Below are 25,948 nucleotides of genomic sequence, written 5' to 3'. Positions count from 1 at the left end.
TTTGGAAATAATAATAATAATAATAATCAGCTAGGCACCACCTTAGGCCTAAGTCATCATGCGACTTTTGAAGCCATTAATTCAGGTGGCCGGGTTACAATAAATAAATAAATTTTTAGACAAACCGAATTTTTCGAGTTACCTGGTTTTGGAAATAAGGTAGCGAATTGTTTTTTGAAGTTAGATGGCGCTTGTATCAATTGGTACGAAATTCAAATATGACAATAGCGCGTACGCGGGTCGGTTGGGTCCCGCGAATTCTCCAAAAGACTCACTTAAAAACAATTTGTTCAGAAATAATCAGTATCAGGAAACTATAGAGGTATACACTTGGAATGTCTAAGGTTCCATTGGGACGGTGATACGAAAGCGCGTCGAGAAAAAGGCGGGGCCTAACTACGTCAAGTGTAAGACGAAACACGACATTTCGAATTCATTGGCTCGAGGTTTGACGCGAAAAGAATGCGTCGTCATGGTAACAAATAGGCGATCTTCCCGCGCAAAATAGGCTTGTAAAACAATGGATTTAAAAACCTCAATTTTTAATATTTTAAAGTAATTATAACGTTCTTCGCGAAAGAAGTGTAGTGATACTTAATTTCAGGTATTTGTATGGTTATAAAAGAGATAATCAGGTAAGCTAATAATATAATAACCATGACTAGGCTTAATGACGAGTTTTCGTCGAAGTAGGGTAGCGAGGCGCGAGAGTTTTTCACGTGAGTTTTCCCGCTTTAAGACACGCCCGTTTCTAAGAGCTTCATCACGGCCGTAAAAATCTTCCTTAGACATTCCAAGTGTATACCTATATAGTTTCCTGTCAGTACTAACTAAAAATATAATTTACAACAAAGTCGCTCTTAATTTAAAAACTTTATATCGTTAGAAATTAAATCGCCAACAATTACTAAATTGGGCAAATACCCCACTTCCATTCCCCCGATCTCACAAAATCTTAACAATGTCGACGAGGTGATGATGTTTCCCATCGATTGACGTATCATGTGTCATGGTACCACGATAATTCGTGCGGACACCAGTGGCGGACACTAATAACGTAAGACACACAAGTCCCCTATAGGATTGAGTGTAAAAATCAGGACGAGTTGTTTATGTAATCTTTTATTTTAATTATTCAATTATCAAAGGTTATTGTAACCTCTCACGGTGCAAAATGAAAATTAGATTTATCGGTGGCAAAAAAAATATATTTATTATTTTTTTTTGAAATATACACAACGTTAATTTTGGTATAAAATGATAGCAGTTTTAAAAGTCTGGAGACCCGACTACCACGCGTCGAACGCTGTCTTTGAGCTGTTCCCAAAGAACACCCAAATCCTCTTTGTAAGGCCTAAAAAACTCCAAAGCTTCTCTGGCAGCTTCCTCGCTCATGATTTTACTTTTTTCGATAATCTAGAAAATATTGAAAAGTTCAAGCGTAAATAAGCATTTGGTCCCGCGAATGGGCGGAAGAATACACCTCGTAATCGAAAAAAAAAGAAAAACGGAGCTTGGAGAAAGTTATACATTATAGTTTTGAGCTTTTGAGCCGCGTGACTGCTTGCTAATCGCCGAGAGCTACGAAAGCTGCTGTTGCGCTCCACGGAGCGCGTCAAAGTTCAACCCAAGAATTTCTCGAGCTTCACTGAGAATATATAGCAGCGACTATCCACGGAGAGAGAAGCTTGCATCGGAGTATCTTAACCCCTTACCAGTGGATAAAGGGGGAAAGATTACTCGAGGAAATGCTAAGGGGCTTGGTTTTTATTTGTAAATCAAGTGGTCCACAAGGGGCTTCCTACATATTATCCATTCACCTTTATAAATTCTTGGTTCAACTTAGCGTACGCCTCTAAATAATTTGCTCCACGACTCCCTATCTCATAAAATGGAGGAATTTAGTTTAGCTAAATTCTATTATATTAAGAGTGCGGGGAGATTTAACGAAAACTTTTATCAATATGCCTGCCATGGGTCAAAGCGGGTCAAAGGCAGGGTTTGCAGGGGACAACCGGGAGGATCCTAACCTTCCAGAGAAAGTGCCGTCAACTGAAAAATACCTGCAAATATTTAAAGCAAGGGGCGGCTCCTATCTAGTTGTATTCTCTCGCACTAGATGTCGTTAGCGTATAAATCAAAACAAGCTGAGTAAGCATCGAAATCTAGCTTAAAAGGTGTGGCAAATTTGGAACGTGTCACGTTGATTGGCTTTTCGGAATCATGTGATTATTCACTTATTAAACACGTGGTTTCGGGAAACCAATAGATCTCGGACAACTCGCCTTTGCTTTAAGTCCCCGAAGGTGCTGCTACCTAGGAGCAACAAACAAAGCACCCCACACAAGGAGAACGCAACCCGTCAAAAGTCGTGCATTTTCTTGCATACATTTTTCATTGGTTGGACGCTTTAGCGCCTGCTGCCGTCGGAAGGGGAAAATTCGGAAATTGTCTTCCCCGCCCGTAAAACGTTCATCGTAAAGGTTTCGTCCAATGAAATTTGTACACAACACTGCGTTGGCGTATTTAAAGGATAGCTGCGTTCTTCTTGTGTTTGTTGCCCCTAGCTGCCACCTAAAAGCTCTTTCAGAAGCATTTTTGTAAACTTTTTTGCTTTAACGATTTGATGTTTATATAATACGTTGAGGATTAGGAGATAAATTTGGATTTTTTCCTAGTCATTTGAGAAATAAGTACTCGAAGGTCACTTCTATAGACTGCCCGGTAATCAATAACGTCGTGGTTATTGAAATGGAAGGATAAAATGTTTGATTAATGACTGACCTCTCGCGCGATGACCCTCAAGCGTTCGGATTTCTCTTTGGCATTTTCGAATCCGCTCTTGACGGTTTCTCTGACCCATTCGGCGAATTGGGCGATTTTCTCGGTGATCTGACCTTTGGAATCGTGAAAAAACTCTTTGATGTTTTCCCACGCATCTTTCAAAGCGTATTTGGATCCGGAAGATCCGATAATTCGACTAACGAGGTTCGTTAAGGCCCGAGCTCCTTGACTTTTCACGGCTTCCAATAACGCTCTGCCCACCTAATGAATAAAAATCAATTAATTAAAATCCGTCTTCTTCTCATAAGAATATTACGCACATTACTGAATTCACCGAAAAGGTTTTTGATGTATTTCGAGATACCCTCCAAGTTGATTTTCTCCACTAGCTGTAAAATAAACACGTTTCATTTTAATATTCAATCTTTACCTATAATAACATAAGTAACGTACTAACATTAATACAGTTGACACCGAAAATGTTCAATCTTATCTTTCGAAACCGTTTTAAAACGGTTCCAAACAGTCTAGTGTGAACGTGGCTTATATACTTTCAGAAACGAAGTCAGTTCCAACTAGGAGCAACAAATATAAGGAGAACGCAACTAGCCTTTAAGGGGGAAGAATACCGTAAAAGCCTCATTTTCGTTCAAGCTGAACGTTTCTGTTTTAACAATTACATAATTGAATTATATGTTTCTTATTAGGCTGAACCTTCCTCTAGTAAAATAATTTTGATAATTATAATATTAATAGTTAACGAGATATAAGGTCCTAACTAAAGGGTAATTTGGGCGCTTGCCCAACTTGCTTAGCTCCGGGGGTCCGAATTAAAACGTAATAACTTAATTACTTTTAAATTTAAAATTGTCAAAATTATTTTAAGCACTAAACAAGAGGCTGTTCTACACTTAAATATTAATTTTATAAGTTAAAATACAAAATTAAAAGAGTTCAGCTTGAAATAGCGCGAAAATAGACAATGGTTACAGTAGTCTACCCCCTTAAACACGCTAACGCAGTGTTGTGTACAAATTTCATTGGACGAACCTCTACGCTGAACGTTTTACGGGCGGGGGGAAGACAATTTCCGAATTTTACCCTTCCGACGGCAGCAGGCGCTAAAGCGTTTAACCAATGAAAATTGTACGTAAGAAAATGCACGACTTTTGACGGGTTGCGTTCTCCTTGTGGGGGGTGTTGTGTTTGTTGCTCATATAGGTTCCACAGACTAGTCAGAACTCGCGGAGCGTCGAATCATTGTCGGTGCTTAGCAACGTAATGATTAAGTAGTCAATGTAGAAACAGACTATCACGCTAAAAAAGCGTTGGAAGAATTGGTAGTGTACTAGCATAAGTAACATAATAACAATAAGTATGACAATTAACGAGATTTACAACCAAACTGAATTTCAAAGTTATTGCGCAATCAAGATGTTTTCTCAGCACAGAGCCCTCTAGTGTCTAAAATATGAGAGACTTCCGCTAAGCCGAAATATCTGGTTAAAAATAAAAAAAACGTTTTACTCGGCGCCACGAGCTCATGTTTTTTTATCACGCGTGATTCGCACGCGGGCTCAAAACAAAGCCAAAGCCCCTCGCGACTCCAGAACGTGCTCTCCGATATTAGGCTTAAATTTTTATCAAAAAGTAGTCATCCAAAACGGTAAGTCGCGAGTCCAAGTCACAGCTGGAAGAGAGTATCAGTGCCAAAAAAAGGTTCGGTTAGAAAATTAGCATTAAAGCAATAGGAATTGTCATACTTATTGTTATTATGTTACTTATGTTAATAGCAATAAAAATTATCTATGGTCAATACCATTTACGCTTACAGCGCGCTCTCAAATCAGAGCTTTCTTAGTGCGAAAAATAGAATAAATAACACTGTACTCCAATATTTTAAAACATTTTGGAATGGTACCTTTTCCTTGAGTTTTTGGATCAGCGATTCAATGTTCAACTGTCCCGAAATCCCTCCGAAGAAATCTCTGAAACTTCGTTTACCGATGCCCAATTTGTCCAACAAAGTCCTCAACCAATCTTTGGCCTTTCCTTTGATCCGTTCCAAGAGTTCCCTGGCTTTGGATCCGCTCTCGAAACCCAATTCTTTCAATTTAGCCGCGATTTCTTTCGCCTGGAACAATATATTTCGACTTTAAATTAATCCGATTGTTGTAGGGCTGCCGACTTAAACTTTTCTACGTTTTACATTTTATTGGTTTCGTACGGGAGAATTTCTTACAGAATTTGTACTCTCCCGTTTCACCATTCAACTTTTAATAAAACCTTTCCATCCGATTTGTTCCTATTTAATGGTCCACCGGAAGTGCAGAAACAAGATGTCACGGACATTTAAGTACACACAATCTCCCCCGATGTATTAACTTTATTTCAATTATTACATTTAAATTTGAACAAATTTGAAATCATCTTGTATATTAACTTAATAAACTCAAGACAAATTTTATCGAAAAATAAATTTTTGAGTTACCTGGTTTTGGAAATAAGGTAGATGGCGCCTGTATCAATTGGCACAAAATTCAAATATGGCAATATTAGGGTTCCGCGAATTAGCCAAAAATGTCACTAAAAACTAAAATTTCATAATGCAACTGAAAATATAGATCAGAAATGATCAATACTAGTGTTGTTAATTTTCCGGGAAAATAAAATGCGTAAAAATTTCCAGAAAATAATAAATTAAAACCAAAATTACTTTTTAAGGGTTTTAATGTTTTTAACTTTTTATCGATATAAAATGTCTAATATCAGTAAGCATACTACAAAACATTAATAGTGTTACATTGTTAATCAGCTTAAACTAGTCTAGAGGTTTCGAAAACATAAGGCGAAAATGCCGCTTTATTTAAATTTGCAAACAATATTTTAGACTAATCACGGAACGAAAACTTTTTTTCGGAAAAATACGGAAAATTTTCCGGAAAAAGGGCCTCGGTCATTTTCCGGAAAGGTTTTCCGACTTACAACACTAAATTCAATACTAACTAAAAATATAATATTCAACCAAGCCGAACTAAAATGTGAAAATGCCCCACTTCACCCCCGATCTCTCAAATGTTAACAATGCCGAAGAGGGCATGATATTTCCAATCGATTGACGTATCATGTACCATGGTACCTCTAACGAAATCGTGGGAACACCGGCGGCGGCGACGGTGGCGGACACCATACGTGAAACTAATACACACAAATCCCCTTAGGATTGTGTGTAATAAAAAAGACAAAAGAGTCGTTTCCATACAAACCGATTTAAGCCTCAGAAATTTCTCAACCCAAAGGTATCCCGTTTTTGTTACAAATAGGAGCAGTTACCTGTCGCCTTTGTTGTTACTATTTAGTGGTTGCGCCCATCGTCGTAGTGGTTGGGAGGAGGTACAATGAATTGATGCAAAACAAAAAATTTCGGCTCCCTTACGTTTTTACACACAACCCCTAAGTGATTTGTGTGTACCGGGACCACGTATAGTGTAGCCGATGCTAGGAATCCATACCTGTACTTGGAATGCTTATCCTACCGTATCGCGTATGGTAAGATCACTCTGACGGCTTTGGCCTCGCCTACGAGAGAAAAAATCCCCTCTGCGCGCTACCCTCTAGTGTATTTGTTTGTTAAGTTAACATAGTGACGAAAATCTGCCGCGATAAGCATTCCAAGTAGAGGTATGAATTCCAATGCCGCCGTATTCCACATAACTCTCCAAGAATTAGGCGTATTAGGGCCGGGGATATCTCAATCGAAAGGAAATATCATTCCCTCGGTAACCCGCTATGAATTTTGGAGATCGGGGGCCTTCAAGTTTATCATTGGTCCATTTCATTGCTGTATGACGATTTTCGACTTTAAATATACATAATTTTGTTAAATTAAGAGCGACTTGGTTGAAAATTATATTTTTACTTGGTACTGATTATTTCTGAAGTACGTTTTCGATTGCATTAAGAAATTTTAATTTTAAGTGAGATTTCTGGCCAATTCGCGGGACCCAACCGACCCGCGTACGCACTATTGTGATATTTGAATTTCGTACCAATTTATACAAGGGCCATCTAACTTCAAAAAACATTTGCGTTTCGCTACTTTATTTCCAAAACCAGGTAACTCGAAAAATGGGGTTTGTCTGAAAATTAATTTAAATTAACGCGTTAACGTTTCGCTACCTTATTTCCAAAAACAGGTAACTCGAAAAATGGGGTTTGTCCGAAAATTAATTAAAATATAGTTAATACATCGGGGGGATTGTGTGTAGTTAAATGTCCTTGACATTTTGTTCAATACGTGATAAAAAAATCGCGTCTTATTTTGTAGGACGGGATGGCGTTCTCGCATTGAAAGAGCGCCAAAGTAGGCCCGCATTAAGAAGAGCCTCAAAGAGGAGAGAGAGCCAAATATATCAAGTATAGGCCCATAGGCGAATTTCAAGCTAAGGTTTTTTTCCTTTGAACGAAAACCTAAATAAAAAGAGATTTCAGAAGCCTTTTACGAATTGAAAAAAGGGCTTCGTTCGTACCAGAACCCTCGAGGATACCGCCCTTACTAATATTCAAACAAATTTCTATAGCTTAAGTTGACCACTATAAAGAGTCAAGGCTAACGATGCTTTAAAAGCGGCTCTGTATACGTTACATCATAAGTGTATAATATTGTTACATAAGTGTGTCGCTTCATATTCTTCACATGCAAAACTTTTACTGGGAGCTATTTACAAGACAGACTGCAATACGGGCTCGTTGCCATTTTGCTAACGCGTCATACGTAGCCTTTGACAGCGCCTAGCTAAGGGGAGATTTCATTCTTGTGATGACGTCACTCCGTTACTAGCTCTCAGTAAAATATTCCCCAAAGTGACAAACTTATAAAACAATATTATAGATTTATGGCTACATCAATATGGAATTCGGATGAACAGATAATATCATAAGACTATTAAGGGCCCCTAAGTTTGGTATTTCAACGTTAGGCTCATCACTGACCAAACTGGCTACCTGAATCCACCTGGTGGTGAATAACCGAAACTTATGAACACATCCCTCAATGCATGCTACCGGAAACTGCTTCGTAGATAGCAAGAGGTAGTATAGGTGGTAGGGGTGAGAGAGATGGGGTGAATTTGCCCTTTTTCTCCACCAGGTAGCGTAGATCCTAATTTTGATTTATCGCGCACGTGTCCAGTGTTGAATATACAATAATAATCAGCTAGGCTAATATCCAAGGCACCACCTTAGGCCCAAGTCACCGAGCCACTTTTAATGCCATTGAACAGGTGGCCGGGTTACAACGCGTAAGAGGGTGGTGGCAAGCCCTTCATGCCACGCGAGCCAACAGCTCCCTACACACACAATTACCGTTAACCTCAACAAGTTTTTATAGAAGGGGAAATTGAAGAACTCGGACCCCTTAAACCAGAGGGGAGAGAACTTGCAAACTCTACGCGGAAGGAGTGGTTCCCAGTTTTCATCCAGTGCCACAATTGAACCCGGCTCCTCTTGCTGCGAGGCGAAAGTGCTTATCACTCCCCCTACATGTACCGTTATGCCCAACTCAAACAGGCTTATGATAATATTTGGGCAACGTCCTTTTCACCTCGTGATACCCGCGTTAAAAGCCACGCCCCTCACGTAATTTTTCCCCTCTTTCCACGCGTATGTAACATTCATATATTCTTCGTTATATTGTTCGCGATAAAATGGAGAAGAAATAACGCGGACATAATATAAAACCTTTATAAGAAGACCAGGCCATTTTATTCAACACGTATCTCTCACCTAGTCCAAAAAAAATCGGCGTCCATATTGCAACAGGGATGGTTTTTATCACGGAAGTGAATAGAGGAAGTTGTTTAAAGTAAAGTCTACCTCGGACAAAATAGTAACGAAACGGCACCCTTAACTCGCGCTAAACGAGATATCGTAAATACGCGCAACCTCTCTCTTCATATTATCGCGGTACTTTCCAAGGTCAAAAGATTACCAGTCCGTCGTGATAAAAACGCAACGCGAACGGACTTCTTTGGGTCGGTAAATGGGGCCTGGACTTCGCGCGCCTCCTGATAAAAGCGGCCCCTAAATTTCGTTTTTAGCGCGGTTTTGGAGAGCGTTCAGCCACGGCGACGGTTGGGGTTGAAGCCCCGACTCGTCTTTTACTCGCTTTCTCTCTAATTTATTGATCTTTACCCCTTTTCTCCCGCCCTTTTACTTTTCTCTCTTTCGTATTCGAAGTAGCCGAGGCACCAGAACACTGAGCAATGAACTATTCCTTTTTTCCAAAGCAGAAAATCTTAATTCCCGAAAGAGAGGGTTTGTTTTTTGTTCCTCCATCCCATTATCACTTTCTTACAAGTTTAATATATTCCGTCGTAATTATACGAAATAAGGATGGACGTTTTTCTATCTAAAATCCGAATCCCTAATGACGCTATTTTAACACCCAAAAACTAGAATTGCTGGATCTTTTGTAAGCCTTTTTACAGATACAACTTTTGTTAGCTTGACCTACTAAATGTAGACCGATTTAACGTGATAAAAATCATAAAACTGAACCTTATCCTATTTCCAAATCGTTTATCGTCTAAAATAGCGGCACGGTTTAAGCTTTCAACGAGCTCTTTCAGGCTGGTTTTCACCAGTACCAAAACGGCACGACGCTGAACTTCGACGCGTAAAAATTGCGTTAGGCCTAACGGAGATTTTTTGCGTCGACGTTCACCGCTGCAGCGTTTTTGCCCAAGTGAAAGCTCGCCTTTAAGCCTTTTATTGGGTTCGATCGAAGCCACTCTCCCTCGGTCTAGTTTTAACTCGGGGCTCCGTGGACGCGTTAGTGTCGGGCCATTTAACTGTCAGGAAGGGTGACAAGCTGGCTCGTCTCAGAATCTTAAATTTTGTCTGCCGTCGGATCTCTTATCGAAACTCGAGAAGGGTTTGCTTCTGTATTACGTTTTGACCCGCGAGTGTCTAGTGGTTGGGCGTCTCTCACCTTATCAGTCAAGTCCTTCCCGACTTGACGACCGTGTTCGACGGCGTCCCAGATCTTCTGCAGCACCTGATCCAAGGTTTCCTGGAGAGTTTTGCCTAGTTCCGTTTTGATGTCGTACTCCAGTCTGCGAAACAAAATCATTTTCAACAGTGAATTTATAAAGTTTTCAAAGTTCAAACTCTCTGGATTTTCGTAATTTGTTTCTAGGGCTGTGCAAAGTATTCGATTTGACCAAATTATTTGGTCATTTTTAGGCTAAACTATTCGCACCGACAAATCGAATTCTAGTTTTTAAAATTCTAGAAGGGAGTAGTTAGAGGTTAAAGGTTATATATTTGTTTTGTTTTTAAGATGGCGACCGGTAGTGAGATCATCAATATAGGACTCATTTTTCTTATTTATTTAATAATAATAAAAATCAGCTAGGCACCCAAGACACCACCTTAGGTCTAAGTCACCAAGCAACTTTTAAAGTCATTAAATAGCATTTAACAATTGGATATTCGTTATTAAAAGCTTGCCACATGTGAAGATGTTCAAAACCATTGAATTGGGAATAATACTGCTAGAATTACAATTACGATTTCGGTTGCCATGGTTACGCGGGACCTGTTCTGAGAAGACTGTACGAAATTCATCTTTATAATTAGGCGGTAGCGCCATCTATATTTTGTAAAGTTATATGATTCGCGCAAAAATTCAATTGCAATATAGTTGTCACCACTAGAGACAGATGCCGCCACGGTTGAACGATATAGTTGAAAAAGTCTCCATATTGAACGAAATTGGTCCCGGGCCAGCCAGATTTAGTTGTACCTCTATTTATTCCCAACTCAATGTTCAAAGCCCGTCATGTTTTCGTGAAACGAAATTTAAGCAGACGAATTTTCTATGTAAGCTAGATCACTCCCTCTAGACCTCCTTTCGAGGAGGAGTAAAAAGTGTAACGTTTGAGCTCTGGAACAAGCGAACAAAATTCGGGACAGGGTAAATCTTACCCCAGAACAGGCGAATAAAACGTTTTAGGGTAAAAAGTTTACACTTTTTGTCCTGGGACAGGCGAAAAAAACCACCTAACTATTTCAAAAAATTTAATTTGATTTGGTCGATTTTAATCAAAATTTAACAAATTATTTGGTTTTTGCATCAAATTTCTAAGCTAGTAAACAAAAAAACCTAGCGTTCTTTTCTGCACAACGAAACCAAAGGTCACGAGTAACTAAGCAAACAAAATTTAAACTTGCAAGTTATCTTGACGTTTGTAAAGGAATTGTATGGACACAAGATAACTATGAAGTAGATGTATACGTTATAGAGTGGAAGAAACCATTTTGGGAGGGTGATTCCATAGTATCTCTACAATGATTAATAATAAAATAAAAATAATAATAATCAGCTAGGCTAATACCCAAGGCACCACCTTAGGCCTAAGTCGTCAAGCGACTTTTGAAGCCTTTAATTCAGGTGGCCGGGTTACAATGCGTAGGAGGGTGGTGGCAAGCCCTGCATGCCACGCGATCGAGCCAACAGCTCCCTACACTAACTATTACCGTTAACCTAGACAAGTTTTTATGGAAGGGGAAACCGAAGAACTCGGGGGAAAACCCCTTAAACCAGTGGGGAGAGAACTTGCAAACTCAACGCAGAAGGATTATATTGAATCTAGACCAGTGAGCCGAGTTAGCCTCTTTCTTTAGTAAAATTTGGTATTTGATATGATAATTTGATAAAGAAATAAATTTATGAATGAGTTAGTTAGTGTAGGGAGCTGTTGGCTCGATCTCGTGGCATGCAGGGCTTGCCACCACCCTCCTACGCATTGTAACCCGGCCACCTGAATTAAGGGCTTCAAAAGTCGCATGATGACTTAGGCCTAAGGTGGTGCCTTGGGTATTAGCCTAGCTGATTATTATTATTATTATTATTATTATTATTATTATTATTATTTAGTTATTTGGTCAAATTATTTGGTACAGATGGTTCGCAAAAACCGACGTATTTGGTATTCGCCAAATACCTAAAAAAAACATTATTCACCCAGCCCTATTTATTTCGCACGGATCGATCGTTTGGTTATTCGATCTGATTTCTTAATAAGTGTCTGTCATCTCGATGGGGGTCGCCGGTCGCTATGGCCGATCTAATCTGGAAATTTTAAATCTCGCTTCTTTTTTAAGCGAGCTCGTAGGTCAAAGGTTGATTTTGATAAAGGTCAAAAGTTTATTCTTATAAGGAACGTTATTTATTCACGAAAGTAGACTGATCAGTAATTTGGTTCGACATAAAGGCTTAAATGAAATATGTAAGATACTGGAAATAGGAGAATATTTGTCTGACATCAATATTTCTGTATATAACTTTACTGACGGAATTTAGAACTATGCTTTACATTTACTTATTTAAAATTAATCAATATACGTAAAAGGGAGATACCGTCTAAGCTTCTCAGTACCGCGGATAGACATCTTAACGCTACGTTATCGAGCGCGCCGATAAGTAATCCCTCGTACGAACTTCTCGTAGGAATATCCGATGATCCTCCAATAAGAAACGGAGCTTGTAGAAGGGTCAACTTCAATATCGTTAGAGTCCCTTTAAAATAGGTTCTACGGAACGTGTCCGGTCGTAACTAAACCAAGGCGCTTGTAGGATTCAATCAACACTTAATTATAAATCACGTTGTAATAAATGCGTTGTAAGCGCTAATTTCCATAGGGCTTTCCTACGACCGCGGCACACTCTATAGGGGTAATATCTCGACAACCACTAAACGGGGAACCTTTCCTCATAGACGTTTTAACTCTAAGTAATGTTCAGAAATTGCGTACCGGCCTATGAATTATAGCTTTCGTCAACTCGTTCGGTTATCCACCCATCTCGAAGCTGTCTTGTATAGCGGTACAGTCATTCTCTTAAATACAAGCGAACCGATAAAGTTAAAAGATCGAATGATAAAAGTGTCTATTGTTAGAAACGTGCGTATCGCGGATTTGAATATTTAGAATTAACGCGTTTTCAACGTGTCAGCAATTTTGGAAGATTACGTAGTTCGAGAGATGCGGGTTGAGAGCGCATTATGCCTCCGTAAATGTCTACTTTGCAGTCACGCATTGTGTTTCGTAGGCTGATTACACGTATATGAACATTTTGAATGCCAATTTAGTCAAATTTAGTACAAAGCTCTTCATCTAACCTCAATTTAATACTATCTCAATCACCACGTGGGACGAAACGAAGTAATGCTTATCAATTTTCAAAGGTTCAAAGTTATCTCGTAACACAAAGTAATTCCTCAACTATTCGTATAGTAACCTAATTTAGCCTAACCTTAACTAAACATTAAACCAACCTAACCTAAATCTAACCTTAAACCAAACTAATTCAAATCTAACCTTAAACCAACCTAACCTAAATCTAATCTAATTTACCCTAGCTTAAACCTAACTTAATTTAGCATAATCTAAAATAAATTAATTTCACTTAACCTAAACTAAGCTAACAGTTACCTAATCGACCCGTAAACTAATTACACCTTCACTTAATCTAACGTAAATTAACTTAAGCTTTTTCTAATCTAACCTAAAGTAACCTAAACTAAGAATAGCCATATAATAAAATAAGCAAAATCAAACCTAACCTCACCTAACCTAAGGTAATCTAATCTTAACTTCATCTAATTTAACCTAAGGTCAAGCTAATGAAACCTATCCTAAGTTAAAAAAACATTAACCTAATCAATACGAAAATTAACCTAACCGAACCCTAACTAATTAAACCTAACCGAACCTTACCCTAACCAAACCTAAATAATTTAACCAAACCTAACCAAACCCTAACTAATTAAAACTAACCGAACCTTAACTTAACCAACCCTAAAAAATTTAACCTAACATAATTTAACCAAACCTAACCTAACCTAACCTAAACTAACTTAACCTAGCCTAAGATTAACCAAGACTAAGATTAACATCAAGTAATTAAACCTAAATTAATATAGCTTAACTTAACCGAAACTAACTTAACCTAATTTCAGCTAAAACTTTTTGAACCTTAAACTAACCTTACCTAACCAAAACTAATCAAACCTAACTTAAGCTTAACCTAAACCAAGCTAAACTAAACTAAACTAACATTAACTTAAACGAACTTTTGCCTAATTTAACTTACGCTTAGCCTAAAACTACTCCATGTACTAATTAACTCAGGTGGGTTTATTTGTCGGAACCCCACCTAGTGGACGATCTGAAAAAAGTTATTCCAGACCGGAAATGAAGAGGGAGATTGACCTCCGACATTTCGCGTCGGCTTGCAGTTTGCACGACTCGCGGTTAAAGGGCAACGCAAGTGACCATGCAGGGGGTAAATTATCTTATAGATAAAAAGAACGACTGCGCATGCGCTATCAGCGTTTCCCTCTGTAAAAAAAGCAGAACCATATTTGCCGAATTTATTTTGTATAAATGCGCCTCTCGCTGTTTATATGCAAAATCCATGCATTCTTTAGTCGCGAAAATGGCGGAGGAAAGTGAAGTCTCCGTGCTTACCGACAAATCGGATCCTAAACTTCAACAAAATAAATGTAATAATAAAAGATAAATATTCTGTCGGGGTATAATGATAGGGAAATTGTTAAGGGAGACGGGATATAGGAGTGTGTGGTGTTGAATTTTCTTAATCCAATGTGAGGCCAGCGGCAGAGATTTGCCGCGTCCAAGGCCTAATTTTTCAACTTCCATTATTAAAAATATTCAATTCACAAATATTTTTATTCCAAAACATTGTTAAATCGAAAATATCAAAGTCCAACTCTCGGAAACTAACCCAGTTCATTTCTCCATAATAAATAAATTAAGCTAGGCCTAAATTCCTGGGTTCGTTGATTGCGAGCTAACTCAGCGAAGAAAATCGAAAAATTCGCGAATGAGAGCGAAATTGCGCCACGTGGCTACACCAAGGAGAATAAGGCTTTCGCGCTGTATAAAATCATCCTTGGAAAACCTACTTACGGCTTGTTGAAGAAAACATAGTTCCCCGCTGCATGACCACTTGCGCAAGACTAACGGTAGATGGCGTTTTCCACTTTCGCATTTGAATAACCGAAAGTTAATCCATGGGGGAATCAGTTTTAATTGGAACCCGGAAAAGAAACACCTTAAATTTACAACCGTTGCTTCGTTTAGTCTACTCTTAGCAATCAACTTTGCAATTTCGACTCTGTTTAACGAGTCTATTGAAATCTTAAAGGGGAACGGTCAAGTTTTAACCAGTTAGATAACCCTATAGCCCGTTAAAAACTAAAATTTATGGCGAAAACCGCATAGTAAAATATTAAGACGTTAATTTTTAATAAAATAGAGAAATTACGGGAAATTGAAAAGCACGCGTCCGCTGCTACACCTGGTGAGAAATCGGTGAGACAGAAAAACAACGTAAAAGCGCGCGCTGCTAAAGATGCCATAGATTTGTTTTGCACGCGCGGCACGTTCCAGTTATTCGATACCTAATCCTAAATTGAGCTATTTTAAAAGTTAGGATAGTTCGCAAATCGCTCACTAAGGTGCTGCTGGCGCTGGGGATACACCTTAAGATGGCGGCGAAAATTCAAACCCAAATACTTGGCGTTATTTTGCGTTTCAACTTCTTAGGCCAAAACTATTTTTTTCAAGACAAAATAAGGTAAGTGTAAGTATATTGAACGTCTTGTTGATCTTCTGATATGCAAATAAGGCGATATTTGGAAAAGCTTGGCCGATCCCCTTTAAGGTTTTACACGCTTCAAGATGTAAGCCTAGTAGTTTTAAATACGCTGTTAACCATCGACGCATTTTTGTGTAGATTTTCTGATTTACTTTCTGAAATCTTCTTGAAAAAGTATGAACTAAATAAACCAACGAGAATCCTGGATATACAGGGTGTTTCAAAAGGTTATGCAAAAATTTCAAGGAGTTGTAGGGGGTGAGTTGAGAAGTATGCCTGTTTTTCCCATTTTCCTACGATGAGTTAAAAGAGCGCCAGAGAGCTTCAAAGTGTGTCCTACTATCCCCTGGAAGTAGGCTGCAACAAGCGCAAAACCAAGCAGCAGGGAAACGCGAACATTAAGGTTTGGGTTCGTGTAATAGGTAAAAAAGGACTTTGTAAACAAATCGAGGTAATAATAATAATAATCAGCTAGACTAATACCCAAGGCACCACCTTAGGCCTAAGTCATCAAGCGACTTTTGAAGCCATTAATTCAGGTGGCCGGGTTACTATGCGTAGGAGGGTGGTGACAAGCCCTGCATGCCACGCGTACGAGCCAACAGCTCCCTACACTAACTAACCAGCGTAAAAAAGTAAACTTAAACCGTATTTAAAGTCCCTGCTGCTTGGTTTTACGCTTGTTGCAGCTAATAGGCCACACTTTGAAGCTCTCTGGCGCTCTTTTAACTCATCGTAGGAAAATGGGGAGAAAAAACAGGCATACTTCTCAACTCCTTCAAATTTTTGCATAACCTTTTGAAACACCCTGTAGATTGCCTTTCGATGTTTTTGCGTATTAATGTACCTCAGTAACTCCTCCGAGTATTGGTGACTTCCTAGCGCTTCCTGTAAACTTTGACCTTGCTCCATCCCCAACAGAAAGTCAGCGACCAGCTCATCAGATGCTCTTTCGAAAACTGCGCGTGAAAAAAATATAACAAAAGCAAGATGGCGCCATGTAATGCCAATTTAATTGCCCGGGACATTAGCACGTTTACACCAGCCACACTAACTTACAAAAAAATAGAGCGTTTTAGAAACTGGCGGAAAGAGAGAGCCTAAAGTCGGCTTTGCGCTCACTCCACAAACCATCTTCTTAGAACGTTTAAGTTGGCTCGTATCGATTTTTCATTTTAACCCGTTTTAAGGTAAACTTGGAACCGAGTATAAGTCGAGTTGCGTTAAAAAGACTCACCATCGTAAAAGCCAGCCGAAGCGAAGCCGATAAGAAATAATAACCCTAGAAATTTCATCCTGAAAGAAAATGAAAAAGAGAAATTTGTTACTTTTAGAAGCAATTTCCGAGCGTGTAACAGGTATCAAAATGGCCTTAACGCTTTAAAAGATCAATTTTTAAAATTTCTTACAAAGAACATTTTTTTTATCATTATTATTATTATGTGGGGTGGCGGAGTGGTTAGCACTTTCGCCTCGCAGCTTGAGGAGTCGGGTGCGACCCCAGCTCGTGGCACTGGGTGAAAACTTGGAACTTGGAACAACTCCTTTTGCGTTGAGTTTGCAAGTTCTCTCCGCACCGGTTTCATAGATTTCCCCCGAGTTCTTCGGATTCCCCTTTCATAAAAAAACTTGTTGATGTTAACGGTAATAGTTAGTGTAGGGAGCTGTTGGCTCGCGTGGCATGAAGGACTTACCACCACCCTCCTGAGCGTTGTAACCCGACCACCTAAATTAATTGCTTTAAACGTCACTTGATGGCTTAGGCCTAAGGTGGTTCCTTGGGTATTAGCCTAGCTGATTATTACTACCCTCGTAAAATGGAAAAAATAAAGTTTATAATTATCATCCGAGCCTTTTTTGACGCCTGGATAGAGTAGAAAACCTAAATACTTATACTAAAAATCGAGCTAAAAATAGTTTTCTGCCGGGAAATATATTAAATATAAATTATATACACCGTAAAAAAATCCAATGCACTTTTAATACGGCAATGTTCTGATATAAACTGAGCTCTGTTTCTAAAACAATTACGGCCAGCTTAATCTGATTGGCTGGCGACGACAGGAGGAGATAAAATTTGACTAAACCCTAAAAACAAATTTCCCTGTTTCGTACGCTAACCTTGTTTTTCTATTAACGAGATTCTGATCCTTTATTCGGAAAACATTTTTTTCTCTGTTGTTCGCCATTACTTAAAAGGGAAGTGGCGTGAAATGGTTTCCAAAAAGGCGACTCTCTCCAGTAATCTCCAGTAAAGCAATTAAAGATGAGCGCCCAAATTGGAACCACGAAAATATTTTAATTAAAAGCTAATTTGATTTTGGCGTCCAAATTTTAATGGTTGTTAAATGTCGAATCACAAACATCACAGTGCGTTTTGTCTGGGTGTTGCGTTTAATATTAAATATGGATTTTTAATTAAAGCTATAAAATTAATTATTAAAAATTAGGTCACTGAAATGTCGGATTACAAATTTTAATTTAGTTTAGGAAAATTAAGAGTTATCTCCGAAAGGATTTTGTCCTGTAAAATTGGACTCCTGGGAGTAATTTATGGTCGGCTTCAGAATTTTCCGGTCTTCTTCGTTTTAAACAGCCAAACATTTTCTAACTTACAAAAATTAGCTATCTCGAGCTATTAAAATATAAACTGCATCGAAAATATTTGCAAAAATTTCATTAAAGCTAAATAATTTTATTTGGTCATAACCCTTAATTCCAAATAATAGCTTTACAGTAAATGTCATTACATTTCCGATATATTTATTTTAAGACCCAAACACTTTTACGACATTTTCAATATTGAGGAATTCTGGAAAACAGTTAAGCCCAGTTCACACTATACAATTAAATTGGACACTTAATTGTATCCCACTAATTGTAAGCAAGAAAATTGTATAGTGTGAACAGAAAATTTGTAACAATAACTCCCACTTTTTCTGTTCACACTATACAATTTTCTTGCTCACAATTAGTTGGATATCATTAAGTGGTCCAATTAAATGTATAGTGTGAACTGGGCTTTACTTCAAAGAAAAAAAATTTATTTTCTTTATTACAAAGCATCAGCATCGTGTAGAATTAAGCGTTTAAAATTATTTGATCCACTTCGCGAGGCCATCGCTTTTAGGATTAGAGAGGAGACCTAGCTCTTAACAGCCATAAAAATGTCACTACGGTAGAATTAATGGCCTTGAACTTTAGAGGCTTGAAATAAAAATTCTCCGTATTATTAGTTGTCTTACGTCCACCCAAGAATTTTGAAAGGGTCCATAAATTATTCCATATTCGTCGTGAATACCAACTTGGTGCCAATAAAAGCTATAGAAACGTACCTTGAAAAGTCGGTCTTACTAGCAAAGTCAAAACCACACTTCAAATTTCGTATTTTTCTTTATATACTAGATTAAATGTGTAATATGAAAGTCGACGTTATTTTTAATCTTCGAAATCCGTGTGAATTTTAACATAAGTTTATTTTATCTTATTTTAATGACATCTGTCATCCTATTTCGACGTGACGTTTACAAAAACTGATGTGGTTTGACAGTCCGAAAACTCTGTTTCTTTGTAGGCTATATAAAATAAAATTAAAGGAAAAGTTCAGGTTGGGTAAGATTTGGATTTATTTGAAAGATCATGTTTAAATTTACTAAAAAGTATCTTTTTTAAGTGACGAGAAATTAATTTTTAAACGAGCCAAATTTACCCGCCAAGCGATCTGCCATTTTGTTTCGCGGTGACGTTTTAGGACTTAAATCACGCGCTGTTCGCGCTATAACAGCGCTCTGTTCCCTGTGCGCGCTTGCTCCGCGTGCCGTCTGCGGAGGGAAGGCGAAAGAAAATGGCAGCTCACTTGGCGGGTAAATTTGGCTCGTTTAAAAATTAATTTCTCGTCATTAAAAAAAGATACAATTTTACGACTGATATTTTTGAGTTTATTTAAACATGATCTTTCAAATAGACCCACGTTTTACCCAACCTGGACTTTTCCTTTAAACGATTCTGACGTGTTCGAAATCGGTCGAAATTCCATATTGTCCAACTTTTCTTATCCCATCTCCGAAGTAATTTGTTATTTTTAAAAGGTTTATCGAGCAAATTGCAACTCCGTAACGTTTCAAATCTTCTTCGCCAATTTTTACAATAGATGTTCCAGAGTTGTATTAGGTGGTGACCGTAACATATTTAAGCTTTTTTCTATTTTAGTCATTTTTTCCCAGTAAGCTTTATCCAATCCATCACTACGGAAATATTTTTCTTCGCATCTGATATTTTTTCTAGGATAATTTAGTAGAAAACAAGATAGCCACCGTCATATTACTAGTTTCAACCCGTCGATACTTATTTGAATTTGCGAAAAATACAAGCTAAATTCCTTAACTAATAATAATAAATAATCCGCTAGGCTAATATCCAAGGCACCACCTTAGGCCTAAGTCATCTAGCGACTTCTAAAGCCATTAATTTAAGTGGCCGAGTTACAACGCGTAGGAGGGTGGTGGCAAGCTCTTCATCCCACGCGAGCCAACAGCTCCCTACACTAACTATTATACCGTGGTGCCATAAGGAAAGCAGGGCTTTCAGGCCCCAAAGACAGCTGAAGGTTTTTTCAGTTTCGCGTATCTGACGCTACCAAATTATATGTCAAGCTGTCAATCTAAACGTCAATGAGAAGGTTTTGTGGGAGGGTATAGGTTATTTTTGGTAAATTTATAAGCAAAGTAAAAGTTACGTCATAGTATATAGCTGATCTCAAACCTTAAACCATCCTAGAATTGGGATTTGCTCACTAAAGTACTTTACGTTCAATTCATCCAAACAAAAGCCCTTCTTTTACAAGTTATATTATTTTTTTAATTATACAGGGTTTTAAGAAAGTAACTACTCGTAAGGTATCGTTAAGAAAGTAAAATTAACCAGACTCATGTACCCAAAATTTTGCATGTTTATAATAAGATACATTATGAATTTTTGATTTAACGCATATCAAATATTTATTTCTTTTTACTTTAAAAAAATAAAAACAATAGATTTATTTGATTTAAATAGGATTTTTAGTGATTTTTTAATTTTTTTGGATTTTATTGAATTTTTAAGGTATTATGACTGTTTTATTGACTAATTTTTAAACAATTTTAGTGCAGCGATAACGTTAACTATAGTTTAAATTATTCTTTATTAAATTGAATTAATAATTAATAATGAAATTTAATTGCATTTTCTGTGAATTGAAATTTTTAAAGAAACTACTTTTGTATATTGAAATAAATACATTGAAATAAATATACTTTTGTTATGAGAAATGGAAATTTAAAAACATATTACAACGTCATAAAATAAACTATTGGAATTCCAGATTTGCAGGTTATGCCCAACAGCGCTTTTTAGGACAATTTCCCAGCAAAGCGTGCTGTTCTAGCAAGGTCTTCCTTCGGTGGTACCATGGATAATTAAATACATCCATAACAGCCACCATACTAACTAAATCTTTGAATCTCAAAGTAATTTTGGAAATCAGAAACTGATTTTGAGATTTAAGAGCACAATTTTCATGTTGATTTCTGGTTCTTTAGGCTGATATCCAGATTTTGGAAGTGATTTTCACCCACATTTCCGTATTTTCCAGTTGATTTCAAGATTTATAAATTTATTTGTCTCTATAGTGTACGGGATTGGTACGAATGTATAAATACTTTAAACTGGGCAATAGTGGTTTTTTTTAGTTCTTTAAACTTCATTTAACCTTCTTTAAAGCACCCCCTTACACGAATTCAAGATGGTGGCTTACTGTTCAAACCAACGAAGTGCCAATAAAATTTATATCATCTTCATCATAGGGCACCATAAGTTTATAATATACTAGCTTCCTATAAATTAGAATCGTACATAGGCTGTGCGTTAACAGCGATTTCTCCCCAGACGTCGAAGTCACGGCGTGTCGCCATCTGACGGTGAAAAATCGAAATATGAGCTCGTTAAGCCTAACGCGAGTTGTCGCGAAGAGATAAGCTTTAAACTACGAATATTTAACGACAATACCTGTTCATATTGAAATGAATAAAATATTCTTCCGAAATGTTGACACATTATAGTGGTTCCGCTTAAGTTTCCCCCAAACCAAGTATTTCGCCAGCCAACAAACCCATCACCACCCGTGTCAAATTTTAAAATAAAGCTTCTTTAGGACTAGCTCCTCTCTACGGGCTAACTTCTGTTCGTCTCGTATCCATGGAGATAGTCGTTTCCGCTATCGACGGAAGTTGAAGAAGCTAAAAAGATAGGGCAAAAAATTGCCGCAGGGAGTCACGTACATCGGTTCTGATAATAATAATAATCATAATCAGCTATGCACCACGTTAGGCCCAAGTCATCAAGTTACTTTTAAAGCAAGTGTCGGCTCCTATTTTAAGGTTAGTATCATTGGCGAGCGAGAGATGTCACTAACGTAGAGTTTAGTTGAAATTGAAACAAGTTGAGCAAGCAAATTATTCCCTCAAAAGTAGGTGCCTCGACGTACCCCTTCCTTTGATTGGCTTTGCGTAATCACGTGCGCAGTCAACTTAGCTTGGATTGGCATTTCTGCAATCACGTGTTTCAATCTCGTAATCGTTGACTTCAAATAAATGACAATACGTTTTTGAAAGTCGAAAATAGATGGAAGCACCTTCCCGCGAATCTAAGCAATCATAGCCATCTTCGTTACATAGACCCAATCAAAAATACAGACTGCAACGATAAAGCCGACACTTGCTTTAAAGCCATTAATTCAGGTGGCCGGGTTACAACGCCTAGGAGAGTTGAGGCAAGCCCTTAAAGCCACGCGAGCCAACAGCTCCCTACACTAACTATTACCGTTAACCTCAACAAGTTTTTATGGAAGGGGAAACCGAAGATCTCGGAGGAAAACCCCTTAAACCAGTGGGGAGATAACTCTCTAACTCAACGCGGAAGGAGTTGTTCCGAGTTTTCAACCAGTGCGACAAGATGGGAATAAACCCGGTTTCTCTTGCTGCGAGGCAAAAGTGCTAACCACTACGCCACCCCACCTTAAGGGAGAGATCGCTGTTAACGTTAAATCTATGGCGTATTCTAATTTATAGGGAGCTGTATACAGGGTGTTTCAAAAGGTTATGCAAAAATTTGAAGGAGTTGAAGGGGGTGAGTTGAGAAGTATGCCTGTTTTTCCCCATTTTCCTACGATGAGTGAAAATAGCGCCAGAGAGCTTCAAAGCGTGGACTACTAGCCCCTGGAAGTAGGCTGCAACAAGCGCAAAACCAAGCAGCAGGGACTTTAAATACTGTTTAAGTTTACCTTTTCACGCTGGTTACCTCGATTTTTTTACAAAGTCCTTTTTTACCCATCACACGAACCCAAACCTGAATTTTCGCATTTCCCTGCGGTTTGGTTTTGCGCTGGTTGCAGCCTACTTCCAGGGGCTAGTAGACCACACTTTGAAGCTCTCTGGCACCCTTTTAACTCAACGTAGGACAATGGGGAAAAAGGTATACTTCTCAACTCACCCCTACACCTCCTTCAAATTTTTGCGTAATATTTTGAAACACCCTGTATTATTAACTTATGGCTCCATCGAAAACCACATCATGCACAAATATAATAACTTCTTCATCAGGAGTTTGAGGCTAAAAATGAAATGGCGAGATATGACTCCGAGTGCTGTAATATGGTATTGCGAGGAGCGTACGCTTTGGGAATCCAATTTTAGCTTCCCTCGTCCTTGATATTGACTCTTACTTGTCTTCTGTATTCTCAGTTTTTGCATTTTGACGGATGGGGCTGGAAATGTCCAAAGTTTCATTTTTTATCTCGACTTTTTCCCTGGAAAATTTTTCGGTGGAGTTCTCGTCACTCTGCACCATATTTTTAATGTATTTTTTAACCCTCTTTGAAGAAATTTGTGATCTAGTAAATTACTATTAGCATTTGAGCTATTTTGACCTTTCCAACGTAAAAAGGCAAAAAAATACTTCGAAGTCGGATAAATACAGCCTGAGGCAGTAGCGAACGACTTGGGAGTTCGGTTTCATAATTATCCGCTAGGTGGCTCGATCTCGGGCCTTAAAAAAGGGTTTAAACACCATCTATGGGTGTTTTTAAGGGGAGGGTTTCAATGGAACTTACGTATGTAAATTGGGTTATAGGTCTGAACGGGGTACAAAGTTGGTGCCATCTTTATGCGATGGAAACAACTAAGGACCAAGGTCGACGCCAAAAATCTCCGTTAGGCCTAATACGATATTTTTGCGTCGATTCTTAGCATGTTGGCGTTTTTGGCCCTGGAGTAAGCCAGCCTTAAAGCGCAAAGAAATATATTTGTCTCCTTTGCAGAGAGATTGCGCTAAGGGCGTTTAAACAAAACCTTCGGGGCGGGGCTCAGCCACCTGTCAGCTAAATTTCGAAACTACTACATGGTTTTCGTTGCGGTTACTAACCGTGTTTGTTTTTGTGGTTTTCCCAAGAAAAGTAATAAATATAAAATAATATTTTTAATTAAGATGTAGTCTAGCCTGAAACAAAGAGTTTTTTGGCGGACCTACCTACCCGAGACCGAGTCTTTTGAATACAATTAATTGATTACGCACGAATTGTCTCCAAAGGTCTCCCGCGTAACGTTGAAATAATTATTCGGATTATTTCCGCTCTAATTAACCTTGAGCGGCTTTGTATTTTTAATTAACCCTTAGATTAATGATGCGACTGCGGATATCAATGGCATACTGAAAGAAGTATCTGTATTAAAATATTCAACCTTAGACCACTTACATCCAACGGGACTCGTAACGCTACACTGATAATATTCGTCACCATACGACAGTTTATAAAGTTTGGTGGCGCCATCATTTGTACGTTAATTTAAACTTTTAAGGAGCCATTTAGAATTAATTTTTATTATACTCAGTTGCAGGTTAAGAAAGGCAAAATATCTAGTACATTTGGGGGAAAGATACTTGCACGATTTTCCGGTAAATCGGCGGCGGAAATTTCGAATTTCGCCTAGTTGCTGTTGAATTCCTAAAGGTTCCTGAGCGTGTTTTTTTTTGATAAATTTTAGGATTGTCTATTGCGTAAATGTGATCAATAAATATTTCATGTAGATTATTATTTCTAAGCTTCAATATAGCGTATTTTTAGTATTACACTCCTAAACAATCATCAAACCGCACGTTGATGTACGTCAACGTGGTAATCTCGGCAATACCCGTTCTATACTTACCCTGGACTCAACAAACCGATTTTTTTAGGTATGCCTCTCTTCCACTAAAAATAAATTATCGCAACTGTTTTTAAATCTTATCTATGTGAATTAATTAACTATCACTTTGAAATATAACGCAATAGTCTGTATTATCCAAAATTATATAACGTATGCGGTTATTCAACCGTAAATAGGTGAAGTTTGAAATTCACGTCGCCGATTTAAATGAAATTCGTGCTAGTATCTTTCCGCCAAATATACTAGATATTTTGCCTTTCTTAACCTGCAACTGACAAGGAGACGACCCGAGGTGTGACACACTGATTTTGTTCAAACTCGGGGCATTGGTAGACCTTCGTGTAACTTGAAAAATCCTAAAGGGATTTTATTCAATGGGCAACGAAAAATGTTTTTGACAACTTAAAATGGAAATTTTCCCATTAAAAATAACATGGAATTTTGACCGATTCCAAGGGTCCCCCCTGTGAAACATTTTACAAAATTGAAATAAAATTAAAATACCAAAATTATAAAAAAAATTGATAAAAATTGACGAAAAAAATCAAAATTGGTCACATTTTTATCAATTTTAAAAAAAAATTCACAGGGAAATCGGCCAAAAAGTCCCATGTTATTTTATGTTGTCAAAAACATTTTTCGTTGCCATGGCAAACCCGTTGCCTATTGAATAAGATCCCTTTAGGATTTTTCAAGTTACATGAAGGTCTACCAATCCCCCGAGTTTGAACAAAATCGGTGTGTTACACCTCGGGTCGTCTCCTTGTGAGTATAGTACGTAAAATAGTAAATATTTTAGCTACATATCAATTTAATAAGAATCTTGAAAGCTCTATATTCTTAGTAAATCATTTACTAATTTACGAAGCACCTTCAAAGCATACAGAAATTGGCAACAGATGTCACCTCATTCAACTTTCAAAAATCTATTATCGTTTCTACGAGTCCCTTTGGATATAAGTACCGCTTCCAACTGCTAACTGGAGAAGCTATTCAAGTTGTAATTTTCAGATTTGGAACAAAACAGACAAAACATTCCAGACCAACTTGTCCAAAGCATACAGCAATCCGACTCTGATATCCAACAAGATTAAAGGGCTAGCACTTCCAACTCCAACTGTTCAGATTATTCAGGTCAGATATCTGAAGGTAATCAGTTAGTCAGATCAGGTTGATCTGTTACATTCCCCCAAAACTTTATTTATTTCAACTTAAGGAGAATGACTGCAAACAGATTGAA

The 25,948-nt window shown here is 38.0% G+C and overlaps 1 protein-coding gene across 1 annotated transcript; it reads right to left on the bottom strand.

The window, feature by feature from the left end:
• Positions 1-1,186: 1,186 nt before the first annotated feature.
• Positions 1,187-18,875, bottom strand: LOC149925135 (uncharacterized). The gene is made up of 8 exons (XM_090160347.1): positions 18,808-18,875; positions 16,710-16,768; positions 16,320-16,431; positions 9,776-9,899; positions 4,706-4,918; positions 3,105-3,173; positions 2,785-3,045; positions 1,187-1,416 (listed from the first exon to the last, which is right to left on the bottom strand). The coding sequence occupies exons 2-8, from the start codon at positions 16,765-16,767 to the stop codon at positions 1,270-1,272; spliced, it is 984 nt and encodes a 327-aa protein (XP_090016473.1). The 5' UTR covers position 16,768; positions 18,808-18,875; the 3' UTR covers positions 1,187-1,269.
• Positions 18,876-25,948: the final 7,073 nt, after the last annotated feature.

This window comes from Leiobunum rupestre, chromosome 10 (genome assembly GCF_980474605.1).
Source record: "Leiobunum rupestre chromosome 10, qqLeiRupe1.1.hap1, whole genome shotgun sequence".
Classification (NCBI taxonomy): domain Eukaryota; kingdom Metazoa; phylum Arthropoda; class Arachnida; order Opiliones; family Sclerosomatidae; genus Leiobunum; species Leiobunum rupestre.
The sequence above is the reverse complement of the archived record's forward strand: the minus strand, read 5'-3'. Positions and strand labels throughout refer to the sequence as shown.

Coding starts and splice junctions, on each gene's coding strand:
- LOC149925135 (XM_090160347.1), bottom strand. CDS start 16,767: ATGAAATTTCTAGGGTTATTATTTCTTATCGGCTTCGCTTCGGCTGGC. Junction 16,432..16,709: donor TTCGGCTGGCTTTTACGATG/GTGAGTCTTTTT, acceptor TTTCACGCGCAG/TTTTCGAAAGAGCATCTGAT. Junction 1,417..2,784: donor TGAGGGTCATCGCGCGAGAG/GTCAGTCATTAA, acceptor AATATTTTCTAG/ATTATCGAAAAAAGTAAAAT.